Genomic DNA, 19,079 nt, shown 5'->3' on the forward strand with positions numbered 1-19,079 from the left:
CTGAGCTCTGTCCTCAGCTCCTGTTGCCTTGCACACCAGCGTCACTGAGCTCTGTTCTCAGCCCTGTTTCCTTGCACACCATCACTGAGCTCTGTCCTCAGCTCCTGTTGCCTTGCACACTATCACTGAGCTGTCTTCAGCCCTGTTTCCTTGCACACCAGCGTCACTGAGCTCTGTCCTCAGCTCCTGTTTCCTTGCACACCAGCGTCACTGAGCTCTGTCCTCAGCTCCTGTTTCCTTGCACACCAGCGTCACTGAGCTCTGTCCTCAGCTCCTGTTGCCTTGCACACCAGCGTCACTGAGCTCTGTCCTCAGCTCCTGTTTCCTTGCACACCAGCGTCACTGAGCTCTGTCCTCAGCTCCTGTTGCCTTGCACACCAGCGTCACTGAGCTCTGTCCTCAGCCCTGTTTCCTTGCACACCATCACTGAGCTCTGTCCTCAGCTCCTGTTTCCTTGCACACCAGCGTCACTGAGCTCTGTCCTCAGCTCCTGTTGCCTTGCACACCAGCGTCACTGAGCTCTGTCCTCAGCTCGTTTCCTTGCACACCAGCGTCACTGAGCTCTGTCCTCAGCTCCTGTTGCCTTGCACACCAGCGTCACTGAGCTCTGTCCTCAGCTCCTGTTTCCTTGCACACCAGCGTCACTGAGCTCTGTCCTCAGCTCCTGTTGCCTTGCACACCAGCGTCACTGAGCTCTGTCCTCAGCCCTGTTTCCTTGCACACCATCACTGAGCTCTGTCCTCAGCTCCTGTTTCCTTGCACACCAGCGTCACTGAGCTCTGTCCTCAGCTCCTGTTGCCTTGCACACCAGCGTCACTGAGCTCTGTCCTCAGCTCGTTTCCTTGCACACCAGCGTCACTGAGCTCTGTCCTCAGCTCCTGTTGCCTTGCACACCAGCGTCACTGAGCTCTGTTCTCAGCCCTGTTTCCTTGCACACCAGCGTCACTGAGCTCTGTCCTCAGCTCCTGTTGCCTTGCACACCAGCGTCACTGAGCTCTGTCCTCAGCTCCTGTTGCCTTGCACACTATCACTGAGCTCTGTTCTCAGCCCTGTTTCCTTGCACACCAGCGTCACTGAACGTGTCCCTCAGCTCAGAATGTTGCCTTGCACACCAGTGTAAAAAAGTCCCAGAGTGAAACTATGCAGATTTTCCTAGCATTTCCCACATGCATTCTTCTATTACAAGCATCCTCATCACCCTTTCACCTTGAGATCAATGTTCATTTTGGGAAACACAAAGTTATCTGAATACAATTGTGTCTAACTTTGTCCTTCTCGGCCACTGCTTGCCAGAGACAAAAATGCTGAATTAGTGCACTAGTTCTCACTCTTCCCTCCCCAAGGGGTATCTAAATGCAGTGCTGGAAGAATGAATCTCATACTTACACCTGGAAAAGATTGCTGGGGATTTATAGAACTGGTTTTAGTTCACATGAGACAAACTAATAAAAATGCTCCAAGTTCTTAAGAATGGTAAATGTGGAAAATATACACTTATGGGGCTTCCAGGTTAATTAGGCAAGAAGCTGCGGACTACTTGACATGGCGTACACCTCTGGAAGGAGGCTGGGCTGATTTCTGAAACAGATACCCAAACCCATCAGCATGTACCTCGACTCAATGCTTGTTTTACATCTATTTCAATGTTTTGGTCGACCCCGTCCTGTTTCAAATTCACTGATGACACAATGCACTGTTTTGCAGTGCAATACATGAGAAATACAGCAGCAACAGTGCACACTGTAATATGTCTTTATAAACTCTTACCAGTATATGGGAGAGAACACACACACTGGTATCCGTTCACTTTATCCACACAGACTCCTTTGTTCAGGCAGGGGTTCGATGCACACTCATTTATGTTGATTTGGCAGTTGGAGCCTCAAATTTCAGAAGAATGAGAAAAGAAAATATTATTTTATCCCCTTTATTTCAGGTGCTAGCAAAGCCCTTGAAGACTTTAGAAAAAGGAATTCAAGTTCTGACACCAGTTATAAAACAACTCATTGCCCTTCGTGTCACGTTTCCCTTCAATTTCATTGTTTTCTGCAGGGCTGTGACCAACATGACTACCAATTGGTGGCAAAGTTGGAAATGGCTTTTCACTGCAGACCCATGTCCCACACTGGCTTCATATCCTGCAATTCCTTCCCAATGTCATGCAGCAAGTGACCCTTCAAATGCTGCAGGTCCCAATAATTCCTTCAAAGAAGCATTTTACATGGTTTATTTATTTATTTATTTATTGTACATTTATTGTAAAACATGTCATAACGTACACATAACATTTAAAACTGCTTTAAGTACATGAAAATATTGATAAGGGTCAGAATCTATAATTTGAATTTATCCCAACTTTGAATATTGTTTAATGACAAGAGGTTAAACTGTAAAGTTTTATAATAGTAGCTTTCTAGTCCCCAGAAACCCACAAAGGAGACCTGAAACTTTAGTGGTCTTTTAAGGAGTTGACGGGTGATAGTGCTGAATAGATACTAGAATGATGCAGGCATATTTTTGTGCCCTCAGAATCAACAGTTTAAAGCTTGGCTTTGGACATAATTAGTTGCCTCCACCAATTCAAAGCTTCAGTACTTCTCTCTTACCTTTAAATCCTTTCACACACAAGCACCTGTAGCCATTGACTAGGTTCTCACAGGTTCCTCCCTGTTGACAGGGATTTGATTCACACTCATTCTTGTCCACGTCGCAGTTGACTCCAGCCCAGCCAGCGTGACATTCACACCGGTAACTGCAAAAACAGAAATAGTAATGTTAAAAGGCAAGAGTTAACTGGATGCATTCGTTGGTTTAAAGTCACGCCAAGAAACACAGCCCTGTAAATCCAAACGTAATTTCAAAAAGTAAGTTATCTGCACTGAAGTCCATGCAATGAGCCCAGGATGAGAGTCTAGCAGAGTGCTCAGGGTCAATGCACTGCTCAATATACCACCTCTGACATGAGGATTTTGACACCTGGTCTACAAAAGGTTCCATTGGAACCAATTTTCTCAGCTACCAATATCCTGAAGATTACCTGGTCACTATGGCATGCCTTTGTGGAAATTGGTGATGTAAATTTTACTTTACAAAAATAGTTGATAAGATAACTCAAAGGATTACTCAATAAGGTCATTGTTATTAAGAGATCCATCAATTTAAAGGGAGCTCAAAGACAAATATGCTGCCTTGAAATTCACCTTCACTGACTGTGTTAACTCTTTCCAATTACTTTCATAGGAAGATTTAACATTCAAAACACAACACATGCATCAAGCATTGTTTAATGCACTGAAAACAAGTACTTCCACATTAAATTCAAAAGCACACATGCAAGCAATGAACAGAAAATGTTGGGTTCACCATATCTAAATGGAAAACTGAGACTTTAGCTCTGACCTTCTTGTACCTATTCTTGGCCTTCAAGTACTGACTGCACGATAAGAATTACATTCCAAATATGTCCTCACAATGACTCATATTTGTAATTTTGTTCATGGTTTCAAAATGTTGAATTGTCCATGCACCTTCCCTCAATGCAATAAATCAAGCTGGAACATATTTTCAAAAAAAAACACACATTCAGGCAAGTTTGTCTCACCCAGCAAGCCAATCACCATAGGCAAACCAAACTCTGCCTGTATCCCACATCCACATAGGATAAACAGACAACTATCTGCAGGTGGCATTCAGACTCCCGCCCAGCTGGTCTCACAACCATACAGGTAACTGTAAAAACGAAAATAATATTCAAGATAAAAATTAACTGTGGCCCCAAAGTTTTGCTTCTGCCTCCATTGCAACCACTCCCTTGCCCCCTTTATACAAATCTTAATTAGCAGCAAGAACTGTTAATGAAGTAAATAGGTTGCAAGTCAAATGAAAGAGAGACAGAAGGAGCCGTGGAAGGCAGTGTTACTGGAACGGACCTGTTGACGTCATCTACACACGTTCCATGAATACAAGGACCACTCTTGCACTCGTCCACTTCTGATTTACAATAGGGATCATGATATCCTTCCAGGCAGCGGCAAACAAAGCGGTTGATCTCATCAACGCACGTACCACCATTTTGACATGGATTGGAGGCACACTCATCGATGTCAATGTTGCACATGGGTCCTGCAAGCAAGAACAAAAAATGCAAACATAAAGCCACACAATTCAGGATTTTGTTTTGTTTCAGATCATATTCCCTCACTCAGTGTATTTGGGGGGGGGGGGGTAGGTTGGTGTGACTCAATATTACAACAAAAAAAAAACAATTCAAAGTAAACTTTTCACCTGTCAATGAACATTTTCAGTCAAGGAAACCAAAAAGATCAATTATTGCAAAATAACTAAGGCCTCTTGAAGTGATCCAATAGTAAGAGCATACCCAGAGGCTAGTCTTGAGCTTATGGGGTGGAGCCATGAATTTTTTTTGTAAGCTTGATGGACAGGGCTTGGGTCTTGTCAAAGCACATTGTCTCAGCACCTGTTGGCTGCACCAAGACTAAAATGACTGTCGGGGAAGATTCCTGTGAGCTTTGAGGAATGAAATTGCAAACCTATTCTTCATGAATTGGTTTATGATTTCATTGCACTAAAGAGCTCATATTTCAGCCCCACCCTCTCTATCTCTTTAAACACTGAGCCCATTGATTGCAGCCTAGTTATCTGTCACCAACAGAACAAAGAGAAATCACCAGAGGAATTATAATTTGACAGCATGATTTCTGATGTATTAGTCATAGCTATAAATGGATGCAGACGATCCTATATTTATTAAACACAGCACACAAAAGGAATAAAATCATCACAATCACGGCACTGCCAAAATTTAGTCACTCAGATTTACAGTCACAAGGGCAGGCGGAAATATTTGCAGACCATCAGTGTGATGACCATCACTAATCCATCATCCTGTCCGATCAAAAGGGCTGGTGTGGGGGAGGGGTTTAAAACTCCAATTGTGCAACAATACTTAAATATGGAATCAATCCCAAAATTCATGCAAGGATCTTAGAAGGAGGGAAAACACAGGCCTGCCAGAACCTAAAGGAGTCATTTGTGAAAGAAAGAGAGGAAGGGACTGAGTCAATGAAACCTGTTTTCTACCATCCAGTCTCTGGGTGCCATCATCCTCAGGAGTCGAATATTTCTGGTGTTGAATTTGGGTCAAGTGCTCCATGTGGAAGTGATGCTGCGAGGAGAGCTACTGTCTCACAGCTCCGACAACCTGGGTTAACCCTAACCTCCCGTGCTGTCGGTGTGGAGTCTGCGTGTTCTCCTTGTGACTAGGTGGGTGTATCCCTGGGCCCTCTGGTTTCCTCCCACCTCCTAAAGATCTGCTGGCATGTTAAATGGCCACTGTAAATTACAAAATAAAAAGGGGGTAATTGGACAGATGGAATTTCTCCCCGGAACCTAACAGCTCCCTCACACCAGTTTTATGAAATATGTACTACATATTTTCCTACATGCATAAAATCCAATTTTTACTCTGTTGAACTGGAGGGGGACTAACATCCTTGCGGGAAAGTTTGCTAGTGCTGCTCTGGTGGGGGGGGGGGGGGGGGTTTAAACTAGATTTGCAGGGGGAGGGGCACCAGAGTGTTAGAGTAGGTAATGAACCGGGTCAGGTGACAGATCTCTCAGTGGGTGAGCATCTGGGGGACAGTGACCACCGCTCCCTGGCCTTTAATATTATCATGGAAAGGGATAGAATTAGAAAGGACAGGAAAATTTTTAATTGGGGAAGGGCAAATCATGAGGCTATAACGCTAGAACTTGCGGGTGTGAATTGGGATGATGTTTTTGCAGGGAAATGTACTATGGAGATGTGGTCGATGTTTAGGGATTTCTTGCAGGATGTTACGGATAAATCTGTCCCGGTGAGGAAGATAAAGAATGGTAGGATGAAGGAACCATGGGTGACAAGTGAGGTGGAGAATCCAGTCAGATGGAAGAAGGCAGCATACATAAGGTTTAGGAAGCAAGGATCAGATGAATCTATTGAGGAATATAGGGTAGTAAGAAAGGAGCTTAAGAAGGGGCTGAAGAGAGCAAGAAGGGGGCATGAGAAGGCCTTGGCAAGTAGGGTAAAGGAAAACCCCAAGGCATTCTTCAATCATGTGAAGAACAAAAGGTTGACAGGAGTGAAGATAGGACCGATTAGAGATAAAGGTGGGAAGATGTGCCTGGAGGCTGTGGAAGTGAGCGAGGTCCTCAATGAATACTTCTCTTCGGTATTCACCAATGAGAGGGAACTTGATGACGGTGAGGACAATATGAGTGAGGTTGATGTTCTGGAGCATGTTGATATTAAGGGAGAAAAGGTGTTGGAGTTGTTAAAATACATTAGGTCGGAGAAGTCCCCAGGGCCTGACGGAATATTCCCCAGGCTGCTCCATGAGGCGAGGGAAGAGGTTGTTGAGCCTCTGGCTAGGATCTTTATGTCCTTGTTGTCCACGGGAATGGTACCGGAGGATTGGAGGGAGGCAAATATTGTCCCCTTGTTCAAAAAAGGTAGTAGGTATAGTCTGGGTAATTATAGACCAGTGAGCCTTAAGTCTGTGGTGGGAAAGCTGTTGGAAAAGATTCTTAGAGATAGGATCTATGGGCATTTAGAGAATCATGGTCTGATCAGGGACAGTCAGCATGGCTTTGTGAAGGGCAGATCATGTCTAACAAGCCTGATAGAGTTCTTTGAGGAGGTGACCATGCATATAGATGAGGGTAGTGCAGTGGATGTGATCTACATGGATTTTAGTAAGGCATTTGACAAGGTTCCACACGGTAGGCTTATTCAGAAAGTCAGAAGGCATGGGATCCAGGGAAGTTTGGCCAGGTGGATTCAGAATTGGCTTGCCTGCGGAAAGCAGAGGGTTGTGGTGGAGGGAGTACATTTGGATTGGAGGGTTGTGAATAGTGGTGTCTCACAAGGATCGGTTCTGGGACCTCTACTTTTTGTGATTTTTATTAACCACCTGGATGTGGGGGTAGAAGAGTGGGTTGGTAAGTTTGCAGAGGACACAAAGGTTGGTGGTGTTGTGGATAGTGTTCAGGATTGTCGAAGATTGCAGAGAGACATTGATAGGATGCAGAAATGGGCAGATGGATTTCAACCTGGAGAAGTGTGAGGTGGTACACTTTGGAAGGACAAACTCCAAGACAGAGTACAAAGTAAATGGCAGGATACTTGGGAGTGTGGAGGAGCAGAGGGATCTGGGGGTACATGTCCACAGATCCCTGAAAGTTGCCTCACAGGTAGATAGGGTAGTTAAGAAAGCTTATGGAGTGTTAGTTTTCATAAGTCGAGGGATAGAGTTTAAGAGTCGCGGGGTAATGATGCAGCTCTATAAAATTCTGGTTAGGCCACACTTGGAGTACTGTGTCCAGTTCTGGTCACCTCACTATAGGAAGGATGTGAAAGCATTGGAAAGGTACAGAGGAGATTTACCAGGATGCTGCCTGGTTTAGAGAGTATGCATTATGATCAGAGATTAAGGGAGCTAGGGCTTTACTCTTTGGAGGGGAGGATGAGTGGAGACATGATAGAGGTATACAAGATATTAAGAGGAATAGATAGAGTAGACAGCCAGCGCCTCTTCCCCAGGGCACCACTGCTCAATACAAGAGGACATAGCTTTAAGGTAAGGGGAGGGAAGTTCAAGGGGGATATTAGAGGAAGGTTTTTTACTCAGAGAGTGGTTGGTGCATGGAATGCACTGTTTGAGTCAGTGGTGGAGGCAGATACACGTGAAATTTAAGAGACTACTCGACAGGTATATGGAGGAATTGAAGGTGGAGGGTTATATGGGAGGCAAGGTTTAAGGGTCAGCACAACATTGTGGGCCAAACGGCTTGTACTGTGCTGTATTGTTCTTTGAAAGACCTGGGCAATGAAAACCATAAACACCTTTTCATTCTCGTTTCCTTTGACCCCTGCTCCTGGCTCAGTGGTAGCATTATCATTTCTGATTCCCCCCCATCCAGGGTACAGGCCAACACTCCTTTAAAGAAGCAGAGCTACTCTGCTTTTTTCATGTGCTGCCTTCCCAATTGATCGTTGCACTGAAGCCTCAGATGAAGCTGGCACAACGTGAAAGCGCCTGTTTCCTGGGAACAAGGTCTATATTTACACCTCACCAACACGCAACTGGTTTGTGACACCAACTGGCTGCATGACCTTGCTCTATACAAACCGGCTGGCACACCATTCCCTCCCATGGGATTGATAGGTTGATTTTCACTTAGGCTAACTCATTAAAAAGCAACCTTATAAACGGTTTGAAGAGCCAAGTGCTTTGAGTGCCAATGTGCCAAACCCATTCACCTGGTGCCCAAAGTGGCTTGTGACAAACAGAATGAAATGGCCCCAAACCTACTGTACTGAATGGAATGTTTAAAATTGCACTCAGGGTTGTACAAGGCATCGGTGAGGTGGCACCTGAGAGTAATCTGTTCAGTTTTGGTCACTTTCCTATAGAAAAGATGCCATTAAGCTGCAAAGAGTGCAGAGGAGATTTATAAGAATGTTTCTGGGACTGGAGTGACTGGGTTATGGTGAGAGGTTGAAATGGCTGGGACTGCATTCATTGCAGGGTAGGGGTGATCTTGTCGAGGTGCATAAAATCACAAGGGGTGTAGAGATGGTGAATACACACAGTCTTTTTCTCAGGGTTGGGGAATCGAGAACAAGTGGTCAAAGACTTGAGGTGAGAGGCGAACTATTCACCCAGTGGGTGGTCAGTCTATGTATCTATGCAATGAAGTGACAGAAGAAGTGGTTGAGGCAGGTACATTAACAACATTTCAAAAGATTCAAAGTACATTTATTATCAAAGTACGTATGCAGCGTGTAACCCTGAGATTCGTCTTCCTCACAGTCAACAAAACAAAGAACCAAAGAACCTGTTCAAAGAAAATAAAGCACCAACCCTCCCCCCACACAAGAAAAAAATCACGCAAACAGCAATGAAAAAAAATGAAAAACACAGAATATCAAGCACAAAATCAAAAGGCATATTTCAGCTCAGATCAACAGGCCGACCCGATTCAAAATGGCCAAACTAGCATCAAAAGAGGGGCCACCAGAAAAACAAGAAAGACGTCACCAGGTGAATTAGAGTCCACAATTAAATCTTGCTCCGGCACCATCCGCTGACAGCATCAAGGGAGAGAGAGATTGTCATACACAGACACCTTCCTCTGGCAGCAAAAAGATACTTGAACAGGTACATGGATAGGAAGGCTTGAGAGGGATATGCGCCAAATGCAGGCAAATGGGAACAGATGGATTGGAATCTTGGTTGGCATGGGCCAGTTTAGCCAAAGGGCCTCTTTTTGTGCTCTATGACTCAAATACACAGTGAAGCAAGGCCTAACGGTACTCTGAGGGGACACTGGGGTACTTGTAGACTATTTCAGAGAGCAGAATACCTCTTAAATACTCTGGTTAATAGTTATCTCCTTATATTTTGCTTCAGAAGAATATGATCACATAATGGAGACACAAGAGAATGCAATGCTGGAAGTCTGGAGCATCACGGAAATCATTTGGGCAATATCTATGGGGAAAAATGGACCAGTGACACTTTGGGTCAAGACACTTCCTCTGGACTGGAAAGAAAGAGGGGAGATAAGCCAATGTAAAATGGTGGGGGGGTGGAGTGGAGCAAGAGCTGGCAGGTGATGGGCTGATGCAGGCATGAGGGAGAAGTGGGGGGGGGGGGGAAGAGTAGGAATGATGTGAGAAGCTGGGAGGTGATAGTTGAAAGTAAAGGGCTGTAGAAGGAATCTGAGGGGAGAGGACAGTGGACTATGGAATAAAGGGAAGGAGGTGAAGAATGAGCCAGAGGATGGAACGGGAAGATCAAGAGAGTAGGGCTGGGGAAAGATGGGTGATGGAGGCCAGTTGGATAGAGAATAAAAGGGACAGAGTGGAGTTGTTCCCAAAAGTTAGAGAAATCAATGTTCATACCGAAGCAGAATGAGGTGCTATTTCTCAGATCCGTCTCTAGACCCAGCTTGCAGTAGAGCCATGGTAGCACAGCAGTTAGCACAATGCTATTACTGCCCAGGGTGTCAGAGTTTAGAGTTCAATCCTGGTGTCCTCTGTGCAGAATCTGTATGTCTTCCCCATGGAATGTGTGGGTTTTCTCCTAGTGCTCTGGTTTCCTCCCACAGTCCAAAGCCATACAGGCTGGTAGGATAATTGGTCATTGTAAATTGTCCTGTGATCAGATTAGGGTCAAATTGGGAGCTGCTGAGCAGCATGGCTTAAAGGGCCAGAAAGGCCTATTCCACACTGCATCTCAATGGATAAATAAAACAGAGGCGGCCCTGGGCAGACATACTGCTATGGGAAATGGGAAGTTGTATTAAAATAGGTGGCAACCGGGAGATCTCAGCTGGTTTGGTAGATGGAGTGAGGGTGTTGGACAAAGTGATCCTCCATCTGCATTGGGCCTCACTATGTACAGGAGGTTGTATTGGGAGCACCAGATGCAATAAATGGCACCAATTGATTCACTTGTGGTAAACTATCTCACCTGGAAGGACTGCGCAGGGCCTTAAATGGAGGCAAGGGAGGTGATGTAGGGGCAGGAGTTCTGTGATCACAAAATGCTTGTATTCATTCTAATTCTTTGGAGGAACTGTTCCCAGCAATGCTGAGACTGTGTCTTAAATTATGGGAAAGAACAGCAATCTGTGCCAGACTGAATGCAAAGAGGACGTTGGAAAAACAAGGCCTTACCTGTATATCCGGGACTGCAGACACAATCGTACCGATTGATACCATCTCGACAGATTCCATAGTCACATGGGTTACTGGCACAGTCATCGTAGTTAATTTCACAATTAACACCTGCAGGGTTGTTGAAACAAAAATGTTCATTTAATGCCTGTGAAATACATCACAGGAGAACAGCAACATCAAATGGTGCAGAGAAGTATGATAATTTTCAACTCGTTTATGTTCCTGTGGGTGTGAGGAGATCCAAGAATCCAACAAAATAGCATAGTTACTGTGGTAACACATTAAATAAACTATTTTCTATCCACAATAAAACAATGTAAACAAACGTTTTCTAGACACATTAAGCCACACAGTTAAAATTTGCTAGAATACTTCCAGCTTTTGGAAGTTCCTAATTCTGTGACTGATAGAAGCAGAAGTCAGCACATGCAGAGCAGGAGGCTGAGAACTTCATTGTCTCGTTTCTTCCTGTCCATCAATTAATCACTGTTCTGGCCCTGACCACATCTAGAGGTCACCACGGAACATGAAGCAGCAAACAAATGCACCCAAATCTGGTTCACGAACTCTGGCCTTGATAGGGGTGTGCCAGTGGTGAAGGCAGCAGAAGAAATAGAACCCTGAAACTGATTGCTTCCATTGCACATTTGAGTGTATTAGCATTTGGTTGCCCCTTGGACAAAGCATTCTACATTGAACCCTCCACCTTGATGAGATAAATAACATAATAAAATGGAGTAAATAATCCAGTCCTTTAAGTCTGCTCTGCCGTTGAAGGTTGTCACTGATCGCTTCCTTCACAGTCGTTTTCTAGTCCATATCCCTGATGCTCAGAAATCTATTAATCTCTACTTTAAATGAATACAACAACTGAGCAGCAAGTCCATCATGGGAGAAAATTCCAAAGAACCAGCACTTTGAGAAGAATTCTTCCTCAACTCATTCTGAAATGTATTAACCCTTACTCTGAACCCATGCTAGCAGTCCTCGACTCCTCAGTCAGAAGTATATTCCATGTGCTTCTTGTTTTCTATCTGCACTGTACTTTCTCTGGAGCTGTTACACTCCATTCTGCATTGTTATTGTTTCGCCTTGTTCTACCTTGATGCACCATGAACAGTCTGTAAGACAAGCTTTTCACTATATCTCGGTACAAGCAACAACCAATTCAATCTAACCTATCAAACCTTTTCAGATTACAGTATTGTAAGCTTAAATAAGGGCTCTTCTCATTCTTTTAAACTCTTAAGAATGTAATCCCACTCTATTCAATCTCTGCTCGCAAGGCAAACCTGTCAGCTCTGTGACCAATACAGTAAATTGCATAACCACAACTTATGACGTGCACCAGCTGCTCATACGACCATCCACCACCTGCTCCCATGGCTTCACGTGACCCTGCTCGGGAGCCAAGTAGGTGCTACACTTTGCCCAAGGATGACTTGTAAGCTAGCGGAGGGAAGAAGCACCTTACACTCAGTCACCCAATTGAGCACTGTAGGAGTGTTTTAATATCAATAGGGGTAATGCAATATTCATTGCATCCTTCAATCGAATTGTGAGCATATCCACCAAAAGGATGGAAACATTTCACCTACCAATCTGTGACGAATTACTACCAGTTCACCAAAAAGCAGCAAATCAAAGTGGTATGGGGTGGGGCATTAACCACCAGAGGATATTTGCCAATTTACAGGGTGGTTACCCTGTCCTTGACAAGACAGTCTCCTTATAGCAGGTACTTGCCTGAGGTGCCAACCGGGCATCGGCACTTGTAGTCATTCACACGGTCTTGGCAAGTGCCTCCGTTCTGGCACGGCTGACTCTGGCACTCATCAATCTGCTCGCTGCAGATCGGCCCCTTGTAGCCAGGTGTGCAGATGCATGTGTACGCAGCAATCCCATCCTCACACGTCCCATAGTGGCAGGGGTCCGGATTGCAATCATTTTCGTTGATCTCGCACTTAGTCCCTGTAAAGCCTGGCATTCATTTGGGGCGGGGGGGGGGGGGGGGGGGGGGAGGCAAAAAGAGAAGAGTGAAATTCTCAGGAAAATGTTGCTGTCTGCCGTGACTCTTTCCAAAATGTTATTTAAACAATAAAGTGTTTCTACAATTTATCCATGCCATGCTTTAAAATTCTAAGTTTCCCAGAGCTGGAGAAAGTCTCTTGGGTGAGCAACAAATTGCCATGCCAAATTACTTTGTCTTTAGGCTAGTGATGAAAGCACATCACCTTGCCAAATGTTCTGCCAGAGTTAGCAAGCCTGCAAAATCATTGCTGCAAAGGCTTACCTTGGGAACTGCAAGTCTCAATGCAGTCTCACCATGGCTTTGCACGTGGTCAAAGTGATGGTTAGCAAGTGGCTGGCTGAGCCCTTGTGGGTTTATGAGTCTGGCATTCAAACAGTTAAACCCAAGTGTGGGAAAATTATTTTAATTCAGATATGTCTCAAGGACAAGTAATCTAATGCTGAAGTGTGCTAGGAGGTAACATTAATTATCAATTGCCTGAAAGCACAACTGTAGTGCAAGTGGAATCTATTTCTGCAGCAGAACAGAAATTCCAGTTTAGTCAGAACCTGCAAGTTAGACAACTCAGAAGCTGTCTGATCACGGAACTCTCAAAATTTGGTCATTAAATATCTGATGCTTGCTTGGGTACTTTGCTCCCCCAGATGGAGAAAACAAAAAGGAATGTGATAGTTGAAAGCAGAAAATAAAGGGGGCGGGGGGAACAACTTGACAGATTGAGCAATAAAACATTCTAGGAGTGCAAGATATCAACCACTTCAGAGAATATTTAGTCTCACTTCCATTTATTTACAAACTAGTTTGCTTTACCTTCACTGCACTCGCACTCAAACGCATTTGGGCGATCAATACATTTGGCTCCATGCTGGCAGGGTGTGCTGGCACACTCATCAATATCGATCTGGCACATATTTCCAGCAAAACCTGAAGCAAATGCACACACAAGCACAATCAAACAGCACAGCCAACTTCAGAAGCGAACGGTGACATTTATGAACAAGTATCAAAGAGGAGTTCCAAAACAAGCTCAAATTGAAATATTTCAATTTAAATTCTTAAATAAATACATCCTGAATTTTAAAAAAATAACTTTTTTTAAACATTGACTTTGAAACAAACTAATTCTCATAAAATTTTGAAACTGGTTCACTTTGTGAAGTCCTTCTGTGAAGGAAGGAAAGTTACTGATTGGGTTCATCCTCCAGACCTTGAAATGGCTAAGAGTGTCTCAATTATACTATATCTCTGTAATTAAGTTTAACAATAATAAAAAACATAGATACGTTGGATTATCCTGCATCATATAGTTCCAGCACTTTCTTTTAAACTTCTCGACAACTGCAATCATCTCTCCATTTAACTTAAATTGATTCACTATTTATTGAAATCTTTTCAGGGAATGTGGTTGTCAGCATGTAATGGGAAATATATCACTGTTCCTTTATTTTTGCCAGGTCCAAGTTCTTACCCAAACTCCCACTCTAACAGCACTGAGTGTACTACTTAGAGCATGCAGCCAACTTCTACCTTCAAGGACAATTAGAGCTGAGCATCAGTTGCTGACCTTACCAGTAACAGCCACATTTTCTGAAAGAATACAATAAATTATTAAGGATTTGATAACAAGAAGGATAAATAATGTTTCCAGTTGTGGGAAAAGTCCAAAGTTGGAAATGTTTGGTGGCCCTTCTTGTTGAAGGGGGAACTGAAAAGCTGCTTTACCCAGATAGTGGTTGCAACATGAAACTCACTACCCCAAGGAGTAGTTGAAGCAAATAAATTAGCAAGATAATATTGGATAAAGTAAAAGAGGGAGGAAGAGTTGGGCAGCTGGGGTGGTTGTACCATCTGGCTTGGAAGACACAGCAGTGCAATACAAGATCAAAATAATTTTTCCATCCTGTTTCAGAGCTGAACATTCTAGTTCAGTTGGCATCTAAAAAGTGCCACTTAATTTGCATTTGTTGCACAAAACAAAATATTTAGAAAGGAATTTTATTTAAAAAAATACTTTGATACTTTGCATATGTTGACTCCACAACCTCTCCAGGAACTCATAGTTAGCTGAGTCACAATCAGCAGGAACTTAGTAGGTTGATTATTCCTTGCCACGGATGATAAATGTCCTTCAATGAATCTCTACGAGCACCATTCCCTAGCCCTCCTTGTCCTATCATCATCAGATGACAGCATTACAACACACCCATACTTTGGGTAAGATCTAACTCCTATAACACATCAGTAGATAGGCAGTGCATGTTGAAAGGAACCTAACTGTCGATTAAAGTCTGCAGAGTAAAGACCACGTTTGACAACAAAAGCATGGGAAACATCTGAGCACATTTCCCACAAGTGCTTCAGTACTTATCCCAGATCAGTCATATCTTATTAATCAGCAAAGTAGCTTTTCAGAGAATGAGTGGTACTTTCCTGCTGTTCCTCCTGCTTAGTATGTACAACATTGACTATATTTGACCTCAGTGAGTATGAGACAACAAATGTAATGGAAAGCAAGGTTTGGGTGTGGGGCTGAGGTAGGGGAATCCGGTGGAAATGTTTGGAGCAGTCAGGTTTGGCTGAGTCAATAGCCAACAATCGTCTCCCAAAAAGCCAGGGCTTCCTTATTACTTCTTGCTTTCAACCTGCTGCCATCTTCTTCTAGAAATGTGTGTTGATCAGAGAAACCAAGCTCATGGGAGGACTAACATTGCCAGTGGTTAAGTACTTACTCTTGGTTCATATAGGGCCGAAAAGAAAGTTTTTGGCACATTGGCCTTCGTAGTTCAAAGTACTGAGTACAGGAGTTGGGATGTTGGAGTTGTACAAGACATTGATGAGGCCCAATTTGGAGGATTGTGTGCAGTTCTGGCCACCTACCTACAGGAAAGATGTAAATAAGAATGAAAGAGTACGGAGAAAATTTACAATGATTCTGCCAGTTTTAAAGATTGAATAAGTTAGGGCTATTTCTTGGAAAATAGAAGATTGAGAGGAGATTTGATAGAGATATACAAAATTATGAGAGGTATAGATAGGGTAGATGCAAGCAGGCTTTTCCCACTGAAGTTGGGTCAGACTACAACTAGAGGTCATGGGTTAAGGGTAAAAGGTGAGATATTTAAGGGGAACACGAGGGGAAACTTCTTCATTCAGATGGTTGTGAGGTTATGAGCTGCCAGAACCAGTGGTGGATTTGATTTCAATGTTTAAAAAGTTTGGATAGGTACATGGATGGTAGGGGTATGGAGGGTGATGATCCAGGTGCATGCCAATGGGACTAGGCAGCTTAAATGGTTCGGCATGGAATAGACGGGCTGAAGGTCCTGTTTCTGTGCTGTAGTTTTTCTATGACTATATCTGTGAGGCAACAGATGAGAGGGATCGGGATGAATGGTGCGAAATTCACCTGTTTCACATTCTTCTTTTCTGTTACTCCATACTCCTGACGCTGCCTCGCTCGTGCAATGACTCACTCCTCTCCCAAAGACTGTAAAGTTACACTCAAAGTTATGCTTTGGCTCATAATAGGTGCAGAGGGATTTTCAGTCTTGCTGGAGTGTGAGAGGAATCCACTGTCAGACAAAATGTGGCCAACAGTGGGAGACAAAGAACCAAGGTGGATTGCACCCCAGGGCACGAGCACCTGCCTGTGGTTGAAATGGCACAGAGAGTGACTGGCTGCCTGGCAACAGCCAAGTGTGCTTTGGAATCCTGCTGCTTTATGCATTCAACAACAGAACTGCTTGGTAGCCTCCGGGAACTTGGGAGAACTTTCCAAAGAGGAAGGAGCCATTATCACAGGATTGCATCGATCCTCCTTTGCAAACAAATTCATTAGCTTTTTGCAAACTTCTCAAATTATATGCTAAAACAGGTACACTGAGCAACAACCAACAGGAATGCAGATTTCTCTTGTCACCCAGAGTGGAAATATTCATTGCAATGGAAGTGAAAGGAGATAAAAGTGCTCTGCTTTCTGTGTTCTCCACATATCCTAATAAACTGCCAGGATATATCGCATCATTAACTTGGAAGCAGATTTTTAATTAACAATTCACTGTGCGCTGCTTTCCAAGCACCCTGGGGAACATTTAACAAAATTACACCCAACACCTTATTTTGCACTAAGCAATTTATTTAAAAAAGTATTAGAAAGATACTAAACAGTGGACTTTTAATTATGAATTTACCTACATGTGGAACAGGCCAATGCTTAATACAGTTGCAAAAAAAAGTTTTTGAACCCTTTAAAATTACCTGGTTTTCCTCAAAAGTCTTTGACACACTTTTGCACAGTATATATTTTGCTAAACATGCATTCGCCTGCACACAATCATCCTTGTAAACACATAGGTATGACTGAAGTTGCTAGATACAATCTAAACTACTATTGTATAACTTATTAGTAAAATACTTTGAAGTACGACAGCTATAAACCCCCCAAGATGAACCAATTCAGCCAATTCCTTCCAAGATTGCACATTTTGCTTCCTATAAGGCACTGATCACTCTGCGCAATCATCAGATAAGGGATCTTGATTTAAGTGAATGTATTAAACACATAACAATGTATAGCAAGGCACAGAAGCTCCAAGCCATACATTGGGCAGCATTGGTTCAGTTTTATAATCAAACCCTTTGGTCATCGGATAATACTGATAAAAAGCTGCAGAAAGAAAGGGCAGCAATAAAAATCCTGTGAAAGCTGCATGCCCCAACAACCCAGTAGAAAGCATAAATCCTTATTGGGTTGGGGGGGAGTGGAGAAATATAAATATACAACCCACTAGAAAGCATAAATCCTTATTGGGTTGGGGCGGAGTGGAGAATTATAAATATACAACCCAGTAGAAAGCATAAATCCTTATTGGGTTGGGGGGGGGAAGTGGAGAATTATAAATATACAACCCACTAGAAAGCATAAATCCCTATTGGGTTGGGGGGGAGTGGAGAATTATAAATATACAACCCAGTAGAAAGCATAAATCCCTATTGGGTTGGTGGGGGGGAGTGGAGAATTATAAATATACAACCCAGTAGAAAGCATAAATCCCTATTGGGTTGGGGGGGAGTGGAGAATTATAAATATACAACCCAGTAGAAAGCATAAATCCCTATTGGGTTGGGGGGGGGAGTGGAGAATTATAAATATACAACCCACTAGAAAGCATAAATCCCTATTGGGTTGGGGGGGGAGTGGAGAATTATAAATACACAACCCACTAGAAAGCATAAATCCTTATTGGGTTGGGGGGGGAGTGGAGAATTATAAATATACAACCCAGTAGAAAGCATAAATCCTTATTGGTTTGTGGGGGGGGGGGGGGGAGTGGAGAATTATAAATATACAACCCAGTATTTTTTTTAACTGATATTTGTTTTCAAGATCATTGAACTGACACCTCTCTAGAGATGTTGCCTGACCTGCTGAGAACAAGGAAGAGAGAAGAGTACAGCACAGGAACAAACCCTTCTGTCCAGTGTCTGCACCAAACACAAGGCCAAATTCAGCTAAATCTCTTCTGCCCACACACGATCGATCTCTCTCCATTCCCTATAAGTTCATGTGCTTGTCTAAAAGTTTGTTAAACACATGTTTGTTAAAAGTTTGTTAAGCATTTTACGTGCTTACACTACCACCCATGGCAGCCACCACCCTGTCCCCACATATCTTTAACCTTCCCATGTCTCACTTTAAATGCATGGACTCTAGCATCTGAGGTGTACAAAGTCCTCTAACATTCTAATTGCAAAACCAGGATGATCAAACTGATGCCACAAAATACTTATTGAAAAATGTTTTCAGAAAAGGTCAATATTTAAAGTTCCAGTTTAAAAGCCATGCATAGTTGACTACTGCAGTCTGACGGCATCAACAACCAATCTTTTATAGATGCTGTGTCTCTGCAAAACTTTCTCTCCTCTTTTTCTCTCGCCTAGCCATCCCCAGGTCGCAGCTGCAACTAAAGCTCTCCCTTGCCCATTGCTCCAACATTCCAATGTACCACCGTTGCAATATCGTGAACACGAAACACGATCATTCACACCAAACACGATCATGAACACCAAACACGATCATTCACAAGTGAGCAGCTTAGAGCTCACAGATCTTTTGCTTCCTCACACAAGAGATCCTGGGATGAGTACATTATTTTCCCTGAGGGGTGTGGGTAGCAGAGTGAAGAAAAGTCCAGCCAATGCTGTTGCCCTGCAGCGGGAAACAGTACTCTGATTATGTGCTTCTGAAGTGGCCTCTGCAGCTTTCCTCACTCTCCACAATGAGGCTGCTTTTCCATTGGT

General features: G+C 43.4%; 1 protein-coding gene across 2 annotated transcripts in view; it reads right to left on the bottom strand.

Annotated features, from left to right (window-relative positions):
- LOC140737288 (neurogenic locus notch homolog protein 2-like) overlaps nucleotides 1–19,079 on the bottom strand; it is a 205,347-nt gene that overhangs the window by 46,782 nt on the left and 139,486 nt on the right. For both annotated transcript variants that reach the window (XM_073063678.1, XM_073063679.1), the window contains 6 exons: nucleotides 13,590–13,703; nucleotides 12,494–12,727; nucleotides 10,745–10,855; nucleotides 3,930–4,122; nucleotides 2,607–2,752; nucleotides 1,768–1,881 (listed from right to left, as the gene is read on the bottom strand). In XM_073063678.1, coding sequence (XP_072919779.1) covers nucleotides 1,768–1,881; nucleotides 2,607–2,752; nucleotides 3,930–4,122; nucleotides 10,745–10,855; nucleotides 12,494–12,727; nucleotides 13,590–13,703 — 912 coding nt within the window. The remainder of the gene's footprint in view (nucleotides 1–1,767; nucleotides 1,882–2,606; nucleotides 2,753–3,929; nucleotides 4,123–10,744; nucleotides 10,856–12,493; nucleotides 12,728–13,589; nucleotides 13,704–19,079) is intronic.

This window comes from Hemitrygon akajei, chromosome 12 (assembly GCF_048418815.1).
Source record: "Hemitrygon akajei chromosome 12, sHemAka1.3, whole genome shotgun sequence".
NCBI lineage: Eukaryota > Metazoa > Chordata > Chondrichthyes > Myliobatiformes > Dasyatidae > Hemitrygon > Hemitrygon akajei.